This window comes from Bos indicus x Bos taurus, chromosome 3 (genome assembly GCF_003369695.1).
Source record: "Bos indicus x Bos taurus breed Angus x Brahman F1 hybrid chromosome 3, Bos_hybrid_MaternalHap_v2.0, whole genome shotgun sequence".
Lineage (NCBI taxonomy): Eukaryota > Metazoa > Chordata > Mammalia > Artiodactyla > Bovidae > Bos > Bos indicus x Bos taurus.
Genome location: NC_040078.1, coordinates 9,437,430 through 9,455,960, shown reverse-complemented (window position 1 = coordinate 9,455,960; position 18,531 = coordinate 9,437,430). Strand labels below are relative to the sequence as shown.

At 39.1% G+C, this 18,531-nt stretch overlaps 1 protein-coding gene across 5 annotated transcripts in view; it reads right to left on the bottom strand.

Annotated features, from left to right (window-relative positions):
- Positions 1-18,531, bottom strand: part of DCAF8 (DDB1 and CUL4 associated factor 8) — a 41,851-nt gene that overhangs the window by 15,219 nt on the left and 8,101 nt on the right. For all 5 annotated transcript variants that reach the window (XM_027528704.1, XM_027528676.1, XM_027528686.1 and 2 more), the window contains 5 exons: positions 12,918-12,992; positions 9,850-10,505; positions 8,746-8,886; positions 7,608-7,702; positions 2,316-2,426 (listed from right to left, as the gene is read on the bottom strand). In XM_027528704.1, coding sequence (XP_027384505.1) covers positions 2,316-2,426; positions 7,608-7,702; positions 8,746-8,886; positions 9,850-10,505; positions 12,918-12,966 — 1,052 coding nt within the window. In that variant the 5' untranslated portion in view covers positions 12,967-12,992. The remainder of the gene's footprint in view (positions 1-2,315; positions 2,427-7,607; positions 7,703-8,745; positions 8,887-9,849; positions 10,506-12,917; positions 12,993-18,531) is intronic.

Below are 18,531 nucleotides of genomic sequence, written 5' to 3'. Positions count from 1 at the left end.
GTTTTATAAATCTGGGCCTATTCCAAATCCTTTAGCAATAAATTTACATGTCAACCAATCACACTGCCAAATCTATCACCACACGATTCATTTATCTGATATAGTCTCCCTTCCTTCACTCCTGTAAATTCTTACACCAACCCAAGCAGGATTTAGTAGCAGAGACTCAAATTGCTATCACGCTTCACCTGCCTACCTTTTTTCTTTCTCCCTACCCATCCCCGCTTTTTGATCATATTCCAAAAAGCATGGCTCTCTAAGGTTTCCCTTAAATGCTCCTTCACAATCCTAAACTAAAATTCAGTATTTACGATGCAAAAGCCTTGAGGATAAATAAGCGATTCCTCTGTACTCCCTTAGAGGTTTTCCTTCAGGCTAGTGAAAGTTAATAGTGCTATGATATAAAATATTCAGCAAAAATATTTTCAGATTCATACTGTAAGGTGAGCCTAAAGTTTCATCAAAGAAAGAATCAGAAAGGAGGAATTCCAATATACTCAATGAATGAAGAGGTGCCAGAGAAATTGAGGATGATGAGAGACGAGCTAGGGTGTTGGAAGGGCCGTCTGCTCATAGGCAATCAGTTGAGTTCAGTCACTCAGTCGTGTCTGACTCTTTGCAACCCCATGGACAGCAGCTCGCCAGGCTTCCCTGTCCATCACCAACTGTGCCTCAAAATCGACATGTGCTTCTGTCACGTAAACAGCCTATGGCATGCTGAGAATTTGGCACGCAAAAAGGGATAAAGAACACTGAGGCTGATAAGAGTCAGAAGATCTGAGTATTTCTCCTTGTATCGAAACACTGAAACAAATTTCCAGCCCCATTCTAACCCTCAGAAAGTATCAGCTTTGGATAAAGGCATTATCAATTGCAGTTATCAATACAGACAATGCCTCCATTTTCCTCCAAACATCAAGGTCCTTGTGGTTGAATTATCTCAATTCACAGACTTTTCAATGAATCCAGAGCTCAAGCAGGAAATACAAATTAGAAATTTCAGTAAATGCTTTTTTTTGGAGGAAGCAGCACTTGAAAGTTTCAACAACTAAACCCTTTTTTGGATCAACAGCTTCTTACCTTTAAAAAAAAAAAACTACTGCTACACATTTGCTATTCGTCAATAGAGGAAAGGAACTTAGAAGGCAATGAAAACAGGGGAAGAAGAGAGTAACAAAGTTTCCCACTTCTCTTGTAGGGCTCTCAGGGATTTCTAAAAATTTAGTCCATCCCTGTGATTCTCAATAAAATTAATTATAGAATACACTTATAAAAATGGAGAAGGCAATGGTACCCCACTCCAGTACTCTTGCCTGGAAAATCCCATGGACGGAGGAGCCTGGTAGGCTGCAGTCCATGGGGTCGCAAAGAGTAGGACACAACTGAGCAACTTCACTTTCAGTTTTCACTTTCATGCATTGGAGAAGGAAATGGCAACCCACTCCAGTGTTCTTGCCTGGAGAATCCCAGGGACGGCGGAGCTTGGTGGGCTGCCGTCTATGGGGTCGCACAGAGTCGGACATGACTGAAGTGACTTAGCAGCAGCAGCAGTTATAAAAAATACCCTCTCATTTAAAAAGGAAGATCATGTATTTCACTACTATCAGAAAAACATAAAGTCATTCATTTTTCTATAAATCTCTTTCCTCCCTTTCAAACTGACGATCCCTCGGCAACTAAAAAAATATACTTGAGACAGACCAACTGGGTAGGGATGGGATATAACTGTGACAAAGGGTCAAGGAAACTAACTGCAGTCACATGTGGTCATGGACTGAATCCATAAGCTCTGTTTCCCCTAGGATATGTCTCAATAGACAATGTTACAAGAAATGTTCAAAACAAAAATATCACTAAGGATAAAGAAAAGTGGTTCAGGATACTAGGAGCCAAAAACTCTAAGTTCACAATGAGAATTTCCAAGTCAAATAAATCATTTCTGAATCTGAAACCAGTATTCAAGATTTCTAGTGCATGTTAACTTACATATGAAAAATGGTGGAAAGTATTTACTAACTAGAGCACTTGCTAGTAAACCTGGGTTTACGCTAACTACTAGGTGGAGACCTCAGTCAATTCATCAAACTTCCTTAAACCTGATAATATCCGCAACATGTCAAGCCATCCCTCAGGGAATGTTAATTACGGAACAGAATACATCACAGAAGTTTAAACTCTTTGGAAGATGGCAAAAAATGAAAGATGGTGGCTTATGGATTTCTAGGCAATTCATACCTTTCCAAAAGGGACAGCTGGTAGGACACAATGCATCACAATCTCAAACTCTCAAAGAAGCAAAACAGCCACAGACTCACCTTACAAACTGGTCTCGTCCACCCACTGCAAACTGGTGGGTGTTGGCAGGATTCACATAGATTGTATACAGCCCCACCTTCTTCTCCTTTTCTTTTGTCACCACCAGTTTCCTTCAAGAGTAGAAAAGTACAAACGTTATATTCTCCCAAAGATTCAGACAGTCATGGCAAGGGAAAACAGAGTAATGCAGACACAGCTAATAAGAAACCAAACAGATTTTCATTTGGAAAGAAAGAAAAAAGTGGTTTTGTTTGTACATTGCAACAAGAAAAGAAAACTATAACCCACTGCCATATATATTTACTAAGTGCTACTTTGGAAATGGAATAAAACATGTAGTACTTTTATGGTGTTCCTCAAGAAGTATAAAATTAAAGGTATATGAAAGTATCACTTCCCAGAGTCTCAGCCTGAGTCCAATATGATGATAACCAACCATTAAAGAGACAATACCCACATTTTCCCACCTTTTACTTACAAATATATCTTTCCAATCATCTGGGAGCAGGGAGTGAGAGGAGGATGAATCATAGGAACAGTGGACAAAAAAGACTTTAAGGTCAAAATCTACCTCCCAGATTTCAGAAAAGCATCACTTAAAACACAGTTTTAAAATGCACAAAGAAAAACGGCAATCAACAGTTAATCCAAAGGGAAACAATATTAGTGTTCCCTTATTTGAAGAAAACTAGGAGAGGAGATTCTTATGAAGACAGCTATTTATAAGGCTGAAAATAATTTCTGAATTATTCTTCTGGTTGTACTACAAAAACAGGTGATTCTGAAGAGGGCATGGGACCCCAAGGAAACCTTATAAAATTTCCATAATTTGTCCCACCTTAAGGGTGGCCCTATGACTACTCTTTCTAGATTGAAGTGTCCAACCTATGAAATATGACATCATAAGGATTAGTAAATTTATAGAAGACAGGAAAGGAAGGGTTGGACTTGGTTTTTTTTTTAGTGCCAAATAATATCTATTATCTGGGTCTACCATGGTTTATCCATTCACCTACTGAAGTACATCTTGGCTGCTTCCAAGCTTTGGCAATTATGAAGAAGAATTTTCATTTTTAATTCTAAGCTTTTGTTCATTTCTGGTGCTTAGAGAAAGAACTATAATTATGACAAGTTTCTTTGTAAATGTTAGCATCCTCTCTACATGGTCAAAGTCACTCCAACCTAAACTGTTCTAGGCAAAGAGGAGAAATTTTATTAATATTTAATTTTAAAATCTCTGTAGTTTTCCATTAGAAGAATAGTGTATAGAGGTCATTAAAAATAAATGTTATTAGGGAAAATATAAATACACATGTACCCAACCCTCAAAAACACAAGGCAGAAAACAAATCAAAAAAGAGTTTCAGGAACAAAATTAGCAATGGAGAAGAGGCAGCTCTGAGTTTTAGATAAGGAAGAGGAAGAGGAGTAGATACTGCTCTTTTCCAGAGTACTGTCTCATTTCCTAAGCAATCTGGATTTTTTCAGAGGGAGAGGGTTTCAGACAAACATAAAGTTTACCATGCAGAAGCCAAATGAGGAAATCGAGGTGAAAGATTATGAAGTTATTATGACAGCTCCACTGTCATCTAATCCTGACAAAGAACTCAATCTTTCCATGCCTCCATATATTCACCTAAAACAAACAATTCTCTGTCCCAATATGTAAAAACATGGAGTACCTTGAGCTCTCCATGGAAAATGCAGAGGTATAAATATGATTAATAATGGTAGCAGGGGAAAAAAAGGTTTGACACTAGAGCAAGGCAGCAGACAAAATCATATGAAACAAATTTACCAAATTTTGCCTTAAAACTTGCAGTTTTAATGAGCAGGTATGCTCTAAGAAAAAGGGAAATTATGGATCAAACCACAGGATTCTTTTGAAGAATATCTCAAACCAGCTTTCACTGGCTAAAGGAATATCCCCCCTACAGCTCTAAATCTCTTTTCCTATGACATTAGCCAATTTCACCAGCTTCCAGAGAGTCAGCTATTATGCATACAAAAAGGAAATATTCCCCTATGTCAATCTCATACAAAAATGCCTAGCATATAAGCGGATGTTAAGGCACCAGCTTAAGATATTCTAGCCATGACCTTCACATTCAGTCCTCCAACCTCATTCCAGCCTTTCACTAATTCAACCCCTAAAGCAAAAACTTCTTGAAGACCCACTGTATCTTATTTTCCCAGCTCAGAATCTGGACCCCCTCCTACTATAAGTTCCTCTTACGTTCCCCCGTTTAATTTCTATCCCATCTATTACTGCTCGCATCTAGATTTACTGGTCAACTCTCAGTCAGATTTTCTGCCTACAACATTTCATCACACATTCCATTATCTGCCAAAGTCATGTGCTCTGCCCATTACTTGAACCAGATTCCCAATTTCTTGTGGGTTAGTAGTAGTTTTCCTCTGAATCTGATTCAGAGGATCTCATTCTGCTTCACAACTCTCTACCAGAGCAGACCAAACAAACTCCTATCATGTTTTCCATCTTTGCCCCTCCCACTCCTCTCTGGAAAACTTGCTAATGTTTCATTATTATCACAGAACCACAGAACTTTAGAATTGAAAATAACAAACATCATTCAGTTTAAGAGGTTAAGTGATTTCTCAAAGGCAGATAACTACATGCTAGGACTGAAGGTAGCACCTTTATCACCCAGGCCTGTTCCCTTTCCAGAAGTCCATTCGTTCTCTCTCAACCTTCACCCTCTTGAAGTTTTACATCAATAACCAACATATCCTTTCCACAAGCTGAAAACACTTCCATCCTTTAACCAGTTATTTTAAATTCTTCCACTTTGTAGACAACTTTTTCTATACTAATCTCTCTAAAAGTCTGATAATAATCAGCTGTTTATATCACCTAATTAACATATATTTTACTTGTATGCTTTGTAAAAATCAGTAATATCCCTTACTCAATATTGGTATTCACTTATAAGAGTTAAGATAATTTTTAAGGGGGGAAAAGATCTGTACAGTTGAATACTCTGTGGTCCCATAGTAGACTTCCAGTATTCCATATTAAATATATGAAAGTGAAAGTGAAGTTGCTCAGTCGTATCCGACTCTGTGACCGCATGGACTGTAGCCTATCAGGCTCCTCCGTCCATGGGATTTTCCAGGCAAGAGTGCTGGAGTAGATTGCCATTTCCTTCTCCAGGGGATCTTCCTAACCCAGGAATCGAACCCGGGTCTCCCGCCTTGCAGGCAGACGCTTTACCGTCTGAGGCACCAGGGAAACCTGCGTGTATGTTATGTTCTTGCAATTTGCCTTTTTCACATTATAATGCGTTTTGGAGATATTTCTACGTCAGACCAAAAAGGCCTACCTCATTTTTAACCATGACATATATATCATAACATTGGTGTACCACAGTTTGTTTAATGATGACCTAGTTGATAGATTATCTAGATTATTTACTGTATTATTTGTTTTAAAAAAATTATATATATTGTTTTGTTTTTTAAAAATTATATAGTTTGTTTTTTTAAAAATTATATATATTGTTTGTTTTAAAAATTATATATTGTTTTTTAAAAATTATATATATTGTTTGTTTTAAAAATTATATATTGTTTTTTAAAAATTATATATAGTTTTGTTTTTTAAAAATTATATAGTTTGTTTTTTTAAAAATTATATATATTGTTTGTTTTAAAAATTATATATTGTTTTTTAAAAATTATATATATTGTTTGTTTTAAAAATTATATATATAATTTTTAAAACAAACAATACAGTAAATAATCTAGATAATATATCAACTAGGTCATCATTAAACAAACTGTGGTACACCAATGTTATGATATATATGTCATGGTTAAAAATGAGGTAGGCCTTTTTGGTCTGACGTAGAAATATCTCCAAAACTCCAAAACGCATTATAATGTGAAAAAGGCAAATTGCAAGAACATAACATACACGCAAGTTTATATACACATACAATTACCCCACACTGGAGGGAAAAGCATATATGTATATAGTAAAGATACGTAAATGTACATAAAAAGGACTGAAAAGGCACTCAAAATTTTTAACAATAGTTATCAACAGCTAGAAAAGTGGGAGGCAGGGGAGTATACATGAGGCAGCATTTACATTTTGTCCATGTGCTTCATTACTGCATCCACACGTTTTCTTATAAGCGCAATAAAAATGAAAAAAGTAAACTAATTAGCAGCTACAATTTAACCAGGTATAACCACGGTGCCAGGCTTCCCTGGTGGCTCAGTGGTAAAGAATTCACCGGACAGTGCGGAGACACAGGTTTGACCCCTGAGCCAGGAAGAGCCCACATGCCACGGAGCAACTAAGCCCGCGCGCCACAACTATTGAGCCTGTGCTCTAGGGCCCAGGAGCCTAACTACCGGGCCCTCGGACACAACTACCGAAGCCACGTGCCGCAGAGCCCGCGGTCCACAGCAAGAAAAGCTACCACAAACAGAAGCCTGCACGCGCAACCAGACGGTAGCCCCCGCTCACTGCACCTAGAGAAAAACCAGCGCAGCAACGACGACACAGTGCAGTCAAAAAAGAAAAAAAGCCACCACACTGCCACACACTACGCTGAGGTATCAAACACATTTATCAGTAATCCTCACAGAAACCAGAGAGAGAGAGAATGAGACTGACTGACTATATCCACAGCGAGGCTGAAGAACCTGAAGTTCAGAAAGGTTACATGGGTCACTACTAGTAATGCCCAAATTAATATCTGACCTAGGTCTGCCTGGATACAAACAAGACGCTATGCTCTTTCTATGGTATCACACAGCTAAAAGCAGATATAATTTACCCATTAGTCTCAGATTCATGTAAAAATGAGCTATGATATGATGAGTTCTACTACAACTACCAATATTTTTAAGAATCATCATTTAATTTTTATGTTTCTATACATAACTGAAGTGAAAATTACACATGAGCATACCTCTAAGCTGCCAGTAATGTGCTTCTTGTGGGGAAACTCAGCGGCACCCAAATGAACTAGAAGATCATCCAGTTATTACAGCCCACAATATAATAAGATAACTGAACTCCGCTTTAGAAATGAAGCTAAGCTGAATAGTACTTTATTGCTGAGAAACAGATAAACAACAAAGTAAGGAATTTCCCTAAACTAATCCATTTCTTATTATAAACACAAAGGAACTATTCTTTGTGTTTAGTTGAGAATTATCCAGGACATGTGTAATATCTTTAAAACCTAGGACATCTGCAATACTTTCAAGGTCAAGAAATTCAAATTCTGTAAAAATACTATTGCTATACTTACGAAGCTGGTCGGTCTTGTCTGAGGTCAATGGTGAAGACAACTGCATCTTCACCGGCAGACAGGAACGTACAGGGAGAATCTGGTTCCAGGGCTAGCTAAAGGAGAAAAAAGAGAAAGGATAAGGTTTCTAAAAGATTAAAACTAAAGGTTGTCTAGTTCATTCCTTTATATTTATGAAGGGCTGCATTTATCATGTCTCAGCAAGACAAATACCTAGCTTTTTTTGTTGTAAAATCTCAGGAAAGAAGGTAATTTAATAAGCCCACTGTCTCTTGTGTGTGAATTACTTACAGCTTGTTTATTCTATACAAGTCAAAAGCACAGGTGATTTGCTACTTTAAGTCTCCAGGGGATTTGAACAGTGACACCAAAGGAAAACACTGCCATTAGGGCTCATTCTCAAATCAATTCCACACCCTCAGGTGGGGAGAGAAATGGCACCCAAGTTTCATTCTCTAGAGCTTAGTCCTAAAAGTTAGTTGTCTAACTAGTAGTCTTAAGAATCAAAGAAATAGGTAATTTTCACATTTCTTGAGTCATCTGGGCAAGAAAAGCTATATATTTTATATATATTCAGGTCCACCTATATATTTGTGCAGGGTTTATAAAAAGAGAGGATGATCTTTTCATGGCATGGAAGAAAACAGTGCCTACTCTGAGACTGGGCAGTTCTTGGCTCCTCACTGCTGCCACCATGACTATTTGGCCTATATTCCCAGCTCTAAATAGGGCTTCCAGAAATAGTGCTGTTTATGCACTGAGTGTTGTGGACAGGAAAGTTGGAGCTCTCACATATGAGAAGCCAACAGCTAGCACCTTTGAACTGTTAAAATGTTCCAAATACAGTAAGGGCAAATTTTAAATGCTTGGGAGGCAAAGGGGGGCCTCGAGGATCTCCAAACCAACCATGGCTCAGCTTAGGAGTTAAGGATAATCAGGTGAATGCTGCATGTGCAAGATTCTGAGAAGTTCTGGGAGACTGCTTTTTCTCCAATCTTATTTACAAGTCTTAGGACTGAAAGAAGTGACGCAGGTATCCATAACAAAGGGGACACAGTGGACAGAAATACTGGAGGCCCTTGGCTGAGATCCACGGAAGAGCTAAAATGTACAACCTTTGGGACAAGGGCTTACTTACCTTGTGGGATGCTCCCTTGTGCTGGGCCACACGCTTTGTGTTCTTGCAGCACTGTGTAGCAGACAGCTCTGCTACCCGAACCTGTCCATCACGGGCACACATGGCCAGGGTGGAATCACCACTGTTAGGAAGGAACTTGGCCTGGATGTTAATTAAAAAAAACAGGACAAGAGAAATTGAAGGAGTGAATCCGAGAGGTAAAAACATGATGACAATCCCAAATCATCCCCTTTTGCTATACAACAGCTGGAAACTTAGACCTCCTGCTCTCATACAGCTGGCTCAAGTTCAATTTCTTCCGAGGGTTAAAGGAGAAGAGAAAGAATTTCTAATATGAGAGCATTTCTGTTGATTCTGGAAGGTTGAACTGGTTTAGGTTAAGTACTCAGGTGAACTAGGACTAACCCAGTAAGAAAGAAAGGTAAGGGAAAAACAGAGAAGAATCTTCCTTGATTCAAGAAGTCAACAAAAATTTGCTACAAAGATAAAGGAAACCAGAGGGGATACTGGGAAAGGAAAGAGAACATGCTTAGGGATAAAGGTCTAGTACTATATGATGGATGTGCTGCTAAGTAAAACTTCCAGAGAATAAAAATGCTAACTTTATCTATCAATGATTTATTAAGTACTAGGCACGGTTCTAACTGCTTAGCTTCTATTGTTATTTAATCTTCATAACCCTGTACGTTATCAGTCCTAAATTAAAGGCAAATAAACTGAAAGACAGAAGTTAAATAAACTTGCCCATAATCACACAGCTAGTTAAGGGTTTGGGCCAAGATTTAAACTCAGTAGTCTGGTTCAAGAGCCTCTTTCTGTTCTTATATTATATGCCTCCGAGCACGGCATTAGTGCCTTCCTGATGATTTCCAAACACCCTTCCTATATAACGAGGCTTCTAACAGTTTCTGTGCTCAAGGAAACAACAGATCACCATGAGTCTTTCAGGGTATTTAACTCTTCTAAGTCATTATGGGAGCCAAGGTATGACCAACTCCTGATATCTAATTCCTACCACCACTCACTATCACTCTTACTTCAGCAGCAGCTCAGGTCTAACTCATGCCTGATTTTCTCAATTGCCAGTCTGTTCCCTTGCCTCACCTGGAAGACATTGCTCTTGTGGCCGCTCTCAAAGTCCAATACTGGCTGCCGCCGCACCCAGTCCCAAACCACCACTTTCAGGTCATCGCTGCCACTGGCCAGCCAGGTGCCGCGTTGGTTAAAGTGCAGAGTATTGACACAGCCAGTATGGCCTTCAAGCCCATGCTGCAGGCGGAAACGCTGCACAAAGACTCTTGCCCCACAAGCCTCATACACAAAGCGGGCACTTGAGCCCAGCTCCCGCTCCCGAAGGGCAGGAAGGGCTTGCCAGCGAGGTCGGGGCAGGGCTGATGTCTCTGAGGACACCCAGTCTTCCAGGGCCCGCTCATCGTCTGATGAGTCCTGGTCACGATTGGCCCGCTTGCGCTGCACACGACGACGAGGATGCTCCTCCTCCTCCTCCTCCTCCGAGCGGTCATGGACTTGGCTCTCGTCATTGACCGAGTAATGGCCGGTGTCCTCCATGCTGTCAGAGTCCTTGTCTTCACCTGAGCTCTCTGTATCTGTGCCTCGACTCTCTGTGCTGGTGCGGTTGGGGCCACCATCGTCCCCGGTCAAGCTCAAGCTCAGGTCTGAAGCCTCCACTTCAATGCCTGAGGATGTCTCCCTCCCCTCCTCAGCACCAGACATCTCCTCTGGACTGCTAGACAGGCTTCCTGCATGTTAGTAAGGAATGGGTAGGTGAGGGGGCAAAATAAGGAAATAAGATAGTGACCAGGAGGATTTCCTCTCCATAGTCTAAAAAAATCATCACATCATGAGACCCATAAACCAACACTGGTCAAAAATGTTTTCATTACAAATGCTTATAAAGAGTACCTTCTAAGAGGGAATCCCGAAAAGATTAAAGCCAGAGATACCCACAAAGAACTGCAAGACACACAAATGAGAACCGCAGGACAACCAAAGATTATATAAATTCTCAAGAAGCAAAGCACTGGCAGATTTTATTAAAGTATGCCTGAGCCTAACTACCTTAGGCTCTGTTTTGCTAGATGGGCATCCATTAGTTATAGCAATTAAACTGAATATAAGGAAAAAGAACAGCCATCCCCAGCATGAATTGGCTTGAAAAGAAAAGTTTATCACATTCTAGGTCTGCCATACTGGTAGTTATACAGTAACTGGGTCACTTTGAGCAATATAATTCCCAACAGTCAGATACTGAATTCTCCTATCTAACAGCCAAATTATATACCAGTGAACACTCAGGCAATGTTCTGGAGCCCACAGGGCTACAACTTTCAAACTAAGGTCAAGGTGTAAAGAAAGGAGGGGGCAAATGAGAATTTTAAACACTGCTTATGGCCTCCTTTCCTCAGATGACTACAAATTTTATCCTGCCAGAAGCACAGGCTATGAGGAAAGGCTGACCAGCTATGTGTGACCCTGGGATAGCTATTCAACCCCAGTACCACACTGATGGTCTAAGGGTTCAAAACGGGAGTGTCTTCTTGCTTAGTCATCTGGGTAAGAGCAGTGATTTCTGAAGCTCTTTGAAGCAATGACATATCTTCTCAATGAACTCTTAGACAAAGTCTATTACGGAAAACAGATAAACACATATGGTTTTGGTTCAAGTAGTGACGAAAGGTTGGAAGACTCATAAACATCTGTTTTCAAAAAGCACTTCAACTAGAGTACAGTATGAAAACGGCTAGGAACTGGAAGGAGGAAAAGTGCAGCAATTCGCTTCTAGGAACTACATTTGCTGAGGCTCCTGTGTGCAGTGAGAAAGATAAATACATGTGGTTTTTGAAATGAAACTGCGTTTGAGATTGGGAGTAGTGACAAGGCATAAAATTTCACACCCATCACTTCTGGGGAGAAGAAAAAAAATAATACATCAAACTTCCTAGCACATATTGTTAAAATTATGATTAACAAACAAAGATGACTTTGGGGGCCTCACCACTTTAAGATAAGGGCCAGAGCATATCACAAGCTCAGTTAGAGGCTAATAGTCAATGACCAGATACAGCTAAGAGTTGGCAATTTTTTTCTATAAAAGGCCCAATAATAAAAATTTTAGGCTTCACAGGCACAAGTACTCAACTCCATATTGTAGCACAAAAGCAACCATAAATACTATGTAAATAAATGGGGCATGACTGAATTCCAATAAACTACAAAAATAGAAGTCTGCAGGCCATAATTTGCAATCCCTGATCTAGCTAATGGCCAATCTCCAATTCTGTATCTCAAACCCCTCTAGAATCCTGTGTCTTTCAACTAAGCCCAGTGAAAAATCTTAATCACTCTCCTTTACAGAAAATAAGTGAGCAGCAGTGTTAAGAACAGAACAAAAGGGGTAGAAAAACAGCATGTTGAAAATCTCCCCTTCCCTTACTCAACACTTCACTGCTCTACCAATTACATCAACTAGAATTTAGCCTATAATCCTAACCCACAAGGTACTAAGGAATACTGGACTCTGTACTGCCCAACTGTAACTCTTCTGAAGGACTTTCTCTAGCTTCAAAGTTGGCTCCGAGTTGATGCACTGGTCAAATGACCCAGTGGTAGCTATATTCTATTAGAATATTGATATTCTGCCTTCAAATATGTCCTAGACCCAGTGATTTAATAGTTTTTCCTAAGAAAAGAAAAAGAAATGAAGAAAAAGGAAGAAAGAAAAAAAGCCCTAATCCCAGTTATTTATAACCATCTCTTATCTAATCTATTGAACTATGATCTACCATGGAAAGAGACCTCTCCTTATAACCGGGGAGGTCTTGCCTTCCCAACAACTACCTTGGTTCCACCACCAATTAGATCTTCTTTTCCTCCTTTATTAACAGCATCTCCTAGGTTTTGTCCACCCTTACAAACTTTCAGAATTCCAAACCACTTGACCTCTTAGAGGCACAACTCCATTACTGATCTTCTGAAAACAATCAAGATAAAAGTTGAAGGAACAAAAGTACCAGAAACAAAAAGGTGTTTCCTATGTACTTTCAACACTCAAAACAGCACAGGAAGAGTTCACTCCCTCCCTTAAAATCCAGGTCTCCATTCTCTTTTCAGTCGACAGCAAAAATAGCTTCACCTTCGTTCTGGTCCCTTACCATTAGCTAAGTCTGTTCTGCCATCTGTGCTGCTCCCTTTGCTGGACATCTTGAATGATATTTACTGTAGCCAGCCTGGATTGAGGAGAGGAAGAAAATGAAAAAATTAGGAAACAATCTGGGAAAGATGATAAAAGGCACCAGGAGATTTAGTGATGTACAGCCTTTGTCATTTCTATAAAAATGATTTTTTGGTGTGTGCTCAACAGGGCTTCTCAGTTGCTGAAAATTATGTCAGATAGTATCCCCCCATGTCTAAATTCCATAAAGGGACGTATCTTTGGCAGGCCAACTGCCATCTTTTTACCTTAACAAGTAACTGGCAGTGATTTTTCAGATAGGGAAGAGGAACTGAAATAAATCTTGGAACAGCAGGTCTATATCGAGTGACAGGTATTGCAAGCAAGCAGTCTTAATACAAAGAAAGTTAGCTTCAGCACTACCCTCTTAGGCAAAAATCTTGTTGTAAATATTCACCGTATGTATCCACAAAGTTTATAAAACATTTGTCTTCATAACATGAAGAGGAGGGTCAGAATGAGTATCCTTTTACATACAAAACAGCCGAGATAGAAGAGACTGAGCTTTTGGTATAACACCTTGAGCTTTATGGCTATTCAGATGCCTAGTTTCAAACTTACAGGCACAGATACAAACTAAGGATTATAAAAAACAGAGTCAAATTAGAACCCAGAAGCACCCTACCCCTAAAAAAGTACCTAAAAGTTTTTTCTTTCCCTTACGACTAGTCAGTCATCAAATGCAAAGCTGGAGAAGAAAAGAGCAACACTTCCATTAAAACCATCTCAGTCCATTTCATAAAATGGCAAACACTATTTCACCTAGTTCCACCAACTTTCACCAAATTTGTCTGTTTAGCAAGGCCCTAACTAGGAACTGGGGTACCTAACTTTATTCCTTTTATATTCCTTTAATACAGTCATTATTTTTTCAGGGCCTCACTCCCACCTCAAGCAAATTCCAAAGAGCAAAGAATATTATTCAGACCAGAATTCTGTAAAGCCCTTTCAGTGCCCTGGACAAAAGGCACTGGTAAAAGACAAAGTATGATTATGATTCCAGTCCTTGTACCCAGGCACACTGGCCTCTAATCTTTCAACAGCCCTTTCATTCCCATAACAATTATCCCAGAAGCAGCCCCATCCTTATCCTTACCCCCTACTCTCTCTACAGAAATCTAAGTTGCTTCAAAGGAAAAAAAAAGTATCCTCTGCCAGGAGACAGCTGCCCAAAACTTGCTCACATTAGGCCAGGACGAGGCAGTAGAAATAATCCAAGAGCAGGACTGAGGCTGAATTTGAAGGAGGGACACCTGGAATGGTGATGATGAAAGACAATGTCAACAAAAAACAGATCTGTGAAGCCACATAAAGAAAAACAGAAGAGCTATTTGCAGAACAGGCTGTTTTATTCCTCCTACTTCAATGATGTATTTTTGTACAGTGTTCTCCTCACACAACACTTGTTTTTTCCTCTCTGTTGTCCCTGTGTATATTCTTTGGTAACTCAGCAGTATCTTCTTCCCCACCTAGGGCTTAAATTAATTACATTAATTGCAAAAGTCTATGGAGCATGGAAAAATAGTTGTACTACTTTAAGATTAAAACCTAAGGTCATGGACGTACCTTATGGTCAACTGCTAACAGAACTGTTTTTTCATTTCAAGAATCAAAACTGTCAACCACACCTTACTTCCCACCTCACTAATATCCACTCCTAGGAAAGTAGTAAAGCAGCTCTAGAGACCCTTATCTCAAAACTCAATCTCATCAACTTCTACAGAAGCCCAGACTGCTTGAACTTCAGTCTCATAATGGCTCTAGAAAACATTTGCTGGGCCGGAGGAGCCCAATGCCTGATGCTTACCTAGCTCTGAGAACCACTTCTCAGAAAAGGAGAGCCATGGGGTTCAACCTATACCCAGAAGTTGCAGAGAACATCTGCCTTTTGGGAAATTGGTTTAAGGTTCTTGCAAGGAGGGATCTTTTCTTTGAAGAAAAAAGCTGACAGAATTTACTCCTAAATTCAGAGCAGAACATAGTCTATGTCAACTCTGTTTAATCACTGAGCTGATAGCTTCTAAAGGTCACATTTTAGGGGCCACAGAGTCTAGTGAAACTAGTCATAGGCAGAAAATCAGAAGTGCAGGGTTCTAGTACTAGCTAAGTTTATTAACAAACTTTGTGACATGACTTTGGATGTGCTGGTTAATCTTCTCTGGGCTTCCTTTTCTTCTTTTGTAAAACAGTAATTACAGAGATGGTACAATTAAGCGGAATTATATGTCAAAACTTCTGCAGAGGATGTTCTTACAGCAGTGATCTCAAAACTGATTATGAACGTCTATCAGTGAAAACTCTGCACATGAACCCACATTTAATCAATTCACATTAATTATTGAGCTTGATTTTTCTAGGAAAAAAAACAAAAATTTCAATGTTCTTTCCCTATACACCACTGGATCATCTTCCATACCCCATGTGAAGTGAAGTGAAAGTTAGTCGTATCCGACTCTTTGTGGCCCCATGAATTATACAGTCCATCGAATTCTCCAGGCCAGAATCCTGGAGTGAGTAGCCTTTCCCTTCTCCAGGGGATCTTCCCAACCCAGGGATGGAACCCAGGTCTCCCACATTGCAGGCGGATTCTTTACCAGCTGAGCCACAAGGGAAGCCCTCCATACCCCATGGGGTACATACATTCCCATTCTGGGGGACTGCTTCTCTAAAAAGCCAAGAAATGATGACAGTGATAAAACTACAATTACTTTTGGGATGAGTTGTTATTATATAACTGTCTGTCAAAATGAAACTTAAAACCATCTCAACACTATGGCAGAAATTAGAGTAAGTGCCCAAATTAAAGCAGGCTAAAGTGCTATGACTGTTCCTTAGGTCTTAGGTATACGAGTCACGCTAGAATTTCTACCATCACCAAAAAATGCAATCTTATTTTATGATCTGAGTTTGGGAACCATATCTGACCCAAACGTAAATTACTTTTATTCTTTAATGCACTCCATTCCCAACAAATCCACTGTTTTTACCTTGATCATTTTCCATGTAAAATCCAGTCCAGAGCAAACCAATCTGAGTTTGGAAGAGCTCACTGGCCCAGGTAGCTGGGAGAGTTAATCAGACTAGCTCTACTGCCTGTGCTCTAAAAATAACCATAACCCCTGCCGAAGGGAAGGTTAAAGAGGAAACTATGGGGGATGGTGAAAAAGACCCAGGTGTCATTTTAATTTCTACCCAAGAAATTCTAACGACTGAGATTTTTCCTGTCTTAAAAAGGCCTTAAATTTTTGACCAAATACATGATAAAATATTAGCTAAAAATCAAGAAGAGGGGGAGTTAATCCAGGATGTAAGAGGAATCTGTGCAAGAAGCACCAAACAGCTCTTGTTTAAAACCACTGGGGCTGCTTTCTTATTCTAACACTGAAGCAAGAGCTATACAAGAGACCAGGTATACTAGAACAACAGGACATCCAAATGTAAAAAAAGAAACTCAATTTGTACACTGAACGATATACAAAAACTAACTCAAAATGAATCACAGACCTAAATGTAAAAGCTAAAACAATACAACTTCCAGAAGAAAACAAAGTAGATAACCTTTGTGACACTGGGGTAGGCAAATATTTCTTAAGACAGGGCAAAAAAGCACAAGCCATGAAAAAAAAAATTAACTGCATATATCAAAATTAAAAAGCTACTCTTCAAGAGACACTGTTAAAAAATGAAAAGATGAGCTATGGACTGGAAGAAAATATCTGCAAAAGACATGTTTGACAGCAACAGGAACATATTTACAGTCTCACACCTAAATAACAATCACTTGAAAAAGATGATCAACATTATGAGTCATTAGGAAAATTCAAATTAAAACCACAATGAGAATCCTCTACACACCTATTAAAATAGCTGAAATTTTAAAAATAATAATAATGAAAGTCTTCTTTATCAAGTGCTAACAAAGGGTAGAGAAACTCAACTCTCACACACCACACAGAGAAATGTAAAACGGTAGTTAGTTGCTTTGGAAAATGGTTGGTTTGGCAGTTTTTAAAAATAAAGTTAAACATACACTTACCATACAACCCAGGAATCCTACCCAGGTACGTACTAAAGAAAAATGAAACTAAGAATGAAAAGATCCATCTAAAAATCTAAATGTAAATGTTTTAAGTGACTTTACTTAGATCCATCAAAAACTAAAAAGTGTTTTTGAGCTAGGTCATGGATAAACAAACTATGGTCTATCACACAATAGGCTACATCTGAGCAATAAAAAGAATGAACTACTGATACACAACATGAATGGATCCCAAATGTGTTATGCTACGTGAAAGAAGCAAGACTCAGTTAACATAGTATTACTTCATTTATAGGACAGTCTGGAAAAGATAAACCACAGGGACAGAGAGTCATTGCTGGGATTTGGGGAAAAGGAACTAACAACAAACAGGCGTGAGAAAACCTCTTGGAAAGATGAAAATGTTCTGTGCCTTCATCGCAGTGGTGTCATGTGACTATGCATTTGTTACAATTCACAGAATAGGTCAATGAAACAAAGGACAAATTTTACTGTATGTAAATTATCAATCAATCTGGCCAGAAAAGAGAAAGGGGGTGAGGGGGAGGAGATTCATGCAAAGTGTTAAATGACAAGATACAACCCAACAATTAAAAATACTAGACTCTAGAGCTTGTGATTATTAATAGAAGCTACCTAATAGTGGTCAGTAGGTCATAATAAATGAGAGCAAAATGTCAGGTCTTCTTGCCTGAAAATTAAAACATGGAAGAATTTTTGTTGCAAACAAAGCTGCCTTATCAGAACCCATTAAATGTAAGATAAATCCTGAACTCATAAAAGTCTTCAACCCTAGTCTAGGTGACAGCTAAGAATATCAGAAGCTTAAAGTAGTCCAAAGTAGTTATAGTAGTTGTACTATTAATTTGTATACATATGCCTTCTACCTTGAGAGAAATTTCAAAAATTTCTCTTTCAAGTTCACTTTAATCCATTTGGAGTCTAGGGTCTATGGAAAACGGTCTGATAACTCTACTCTACCTCAGTTTCCATTTCTAAATAATATTACTGTTCCTGATACCTTTACTAAGACTTGAACTTAGGTTCAGTGAGTTCTCTTGAGTTACATAATCCCAGCATTCTCTTGGGTCCATCCAGCTGTCTCATGTGGCATGTCTCATTCTGCAACTTAAGTTCCCAAGTTTCTTACATAGACACCCATGTTTAAATGAGACAAGGTCTCAGAACTTCCTCTGAAAGTGAAAGGTGATGGTAGAAACTACTTCAATTATTAGTAAGACAGATATCTGAGAGCCACACAATCCCTAGTTCCTCTTGGGAGGACAGATGTCCCATACCACTCATGACTGAACAGCTGTTCAGGGTTGATCTCCATCCAAAGTACAAATTTGCTTTTCAGTCTTGGGTCCCCACAGTCCATCTGGAATCAACCAGTACTACTCATTCTCCATACCCAGTTTTTGCTTTCAAACTGAAATGACTCATTTAAATTCATTCTCCTTACCTTACTACTCTTCTACTTTACAGTAAACAC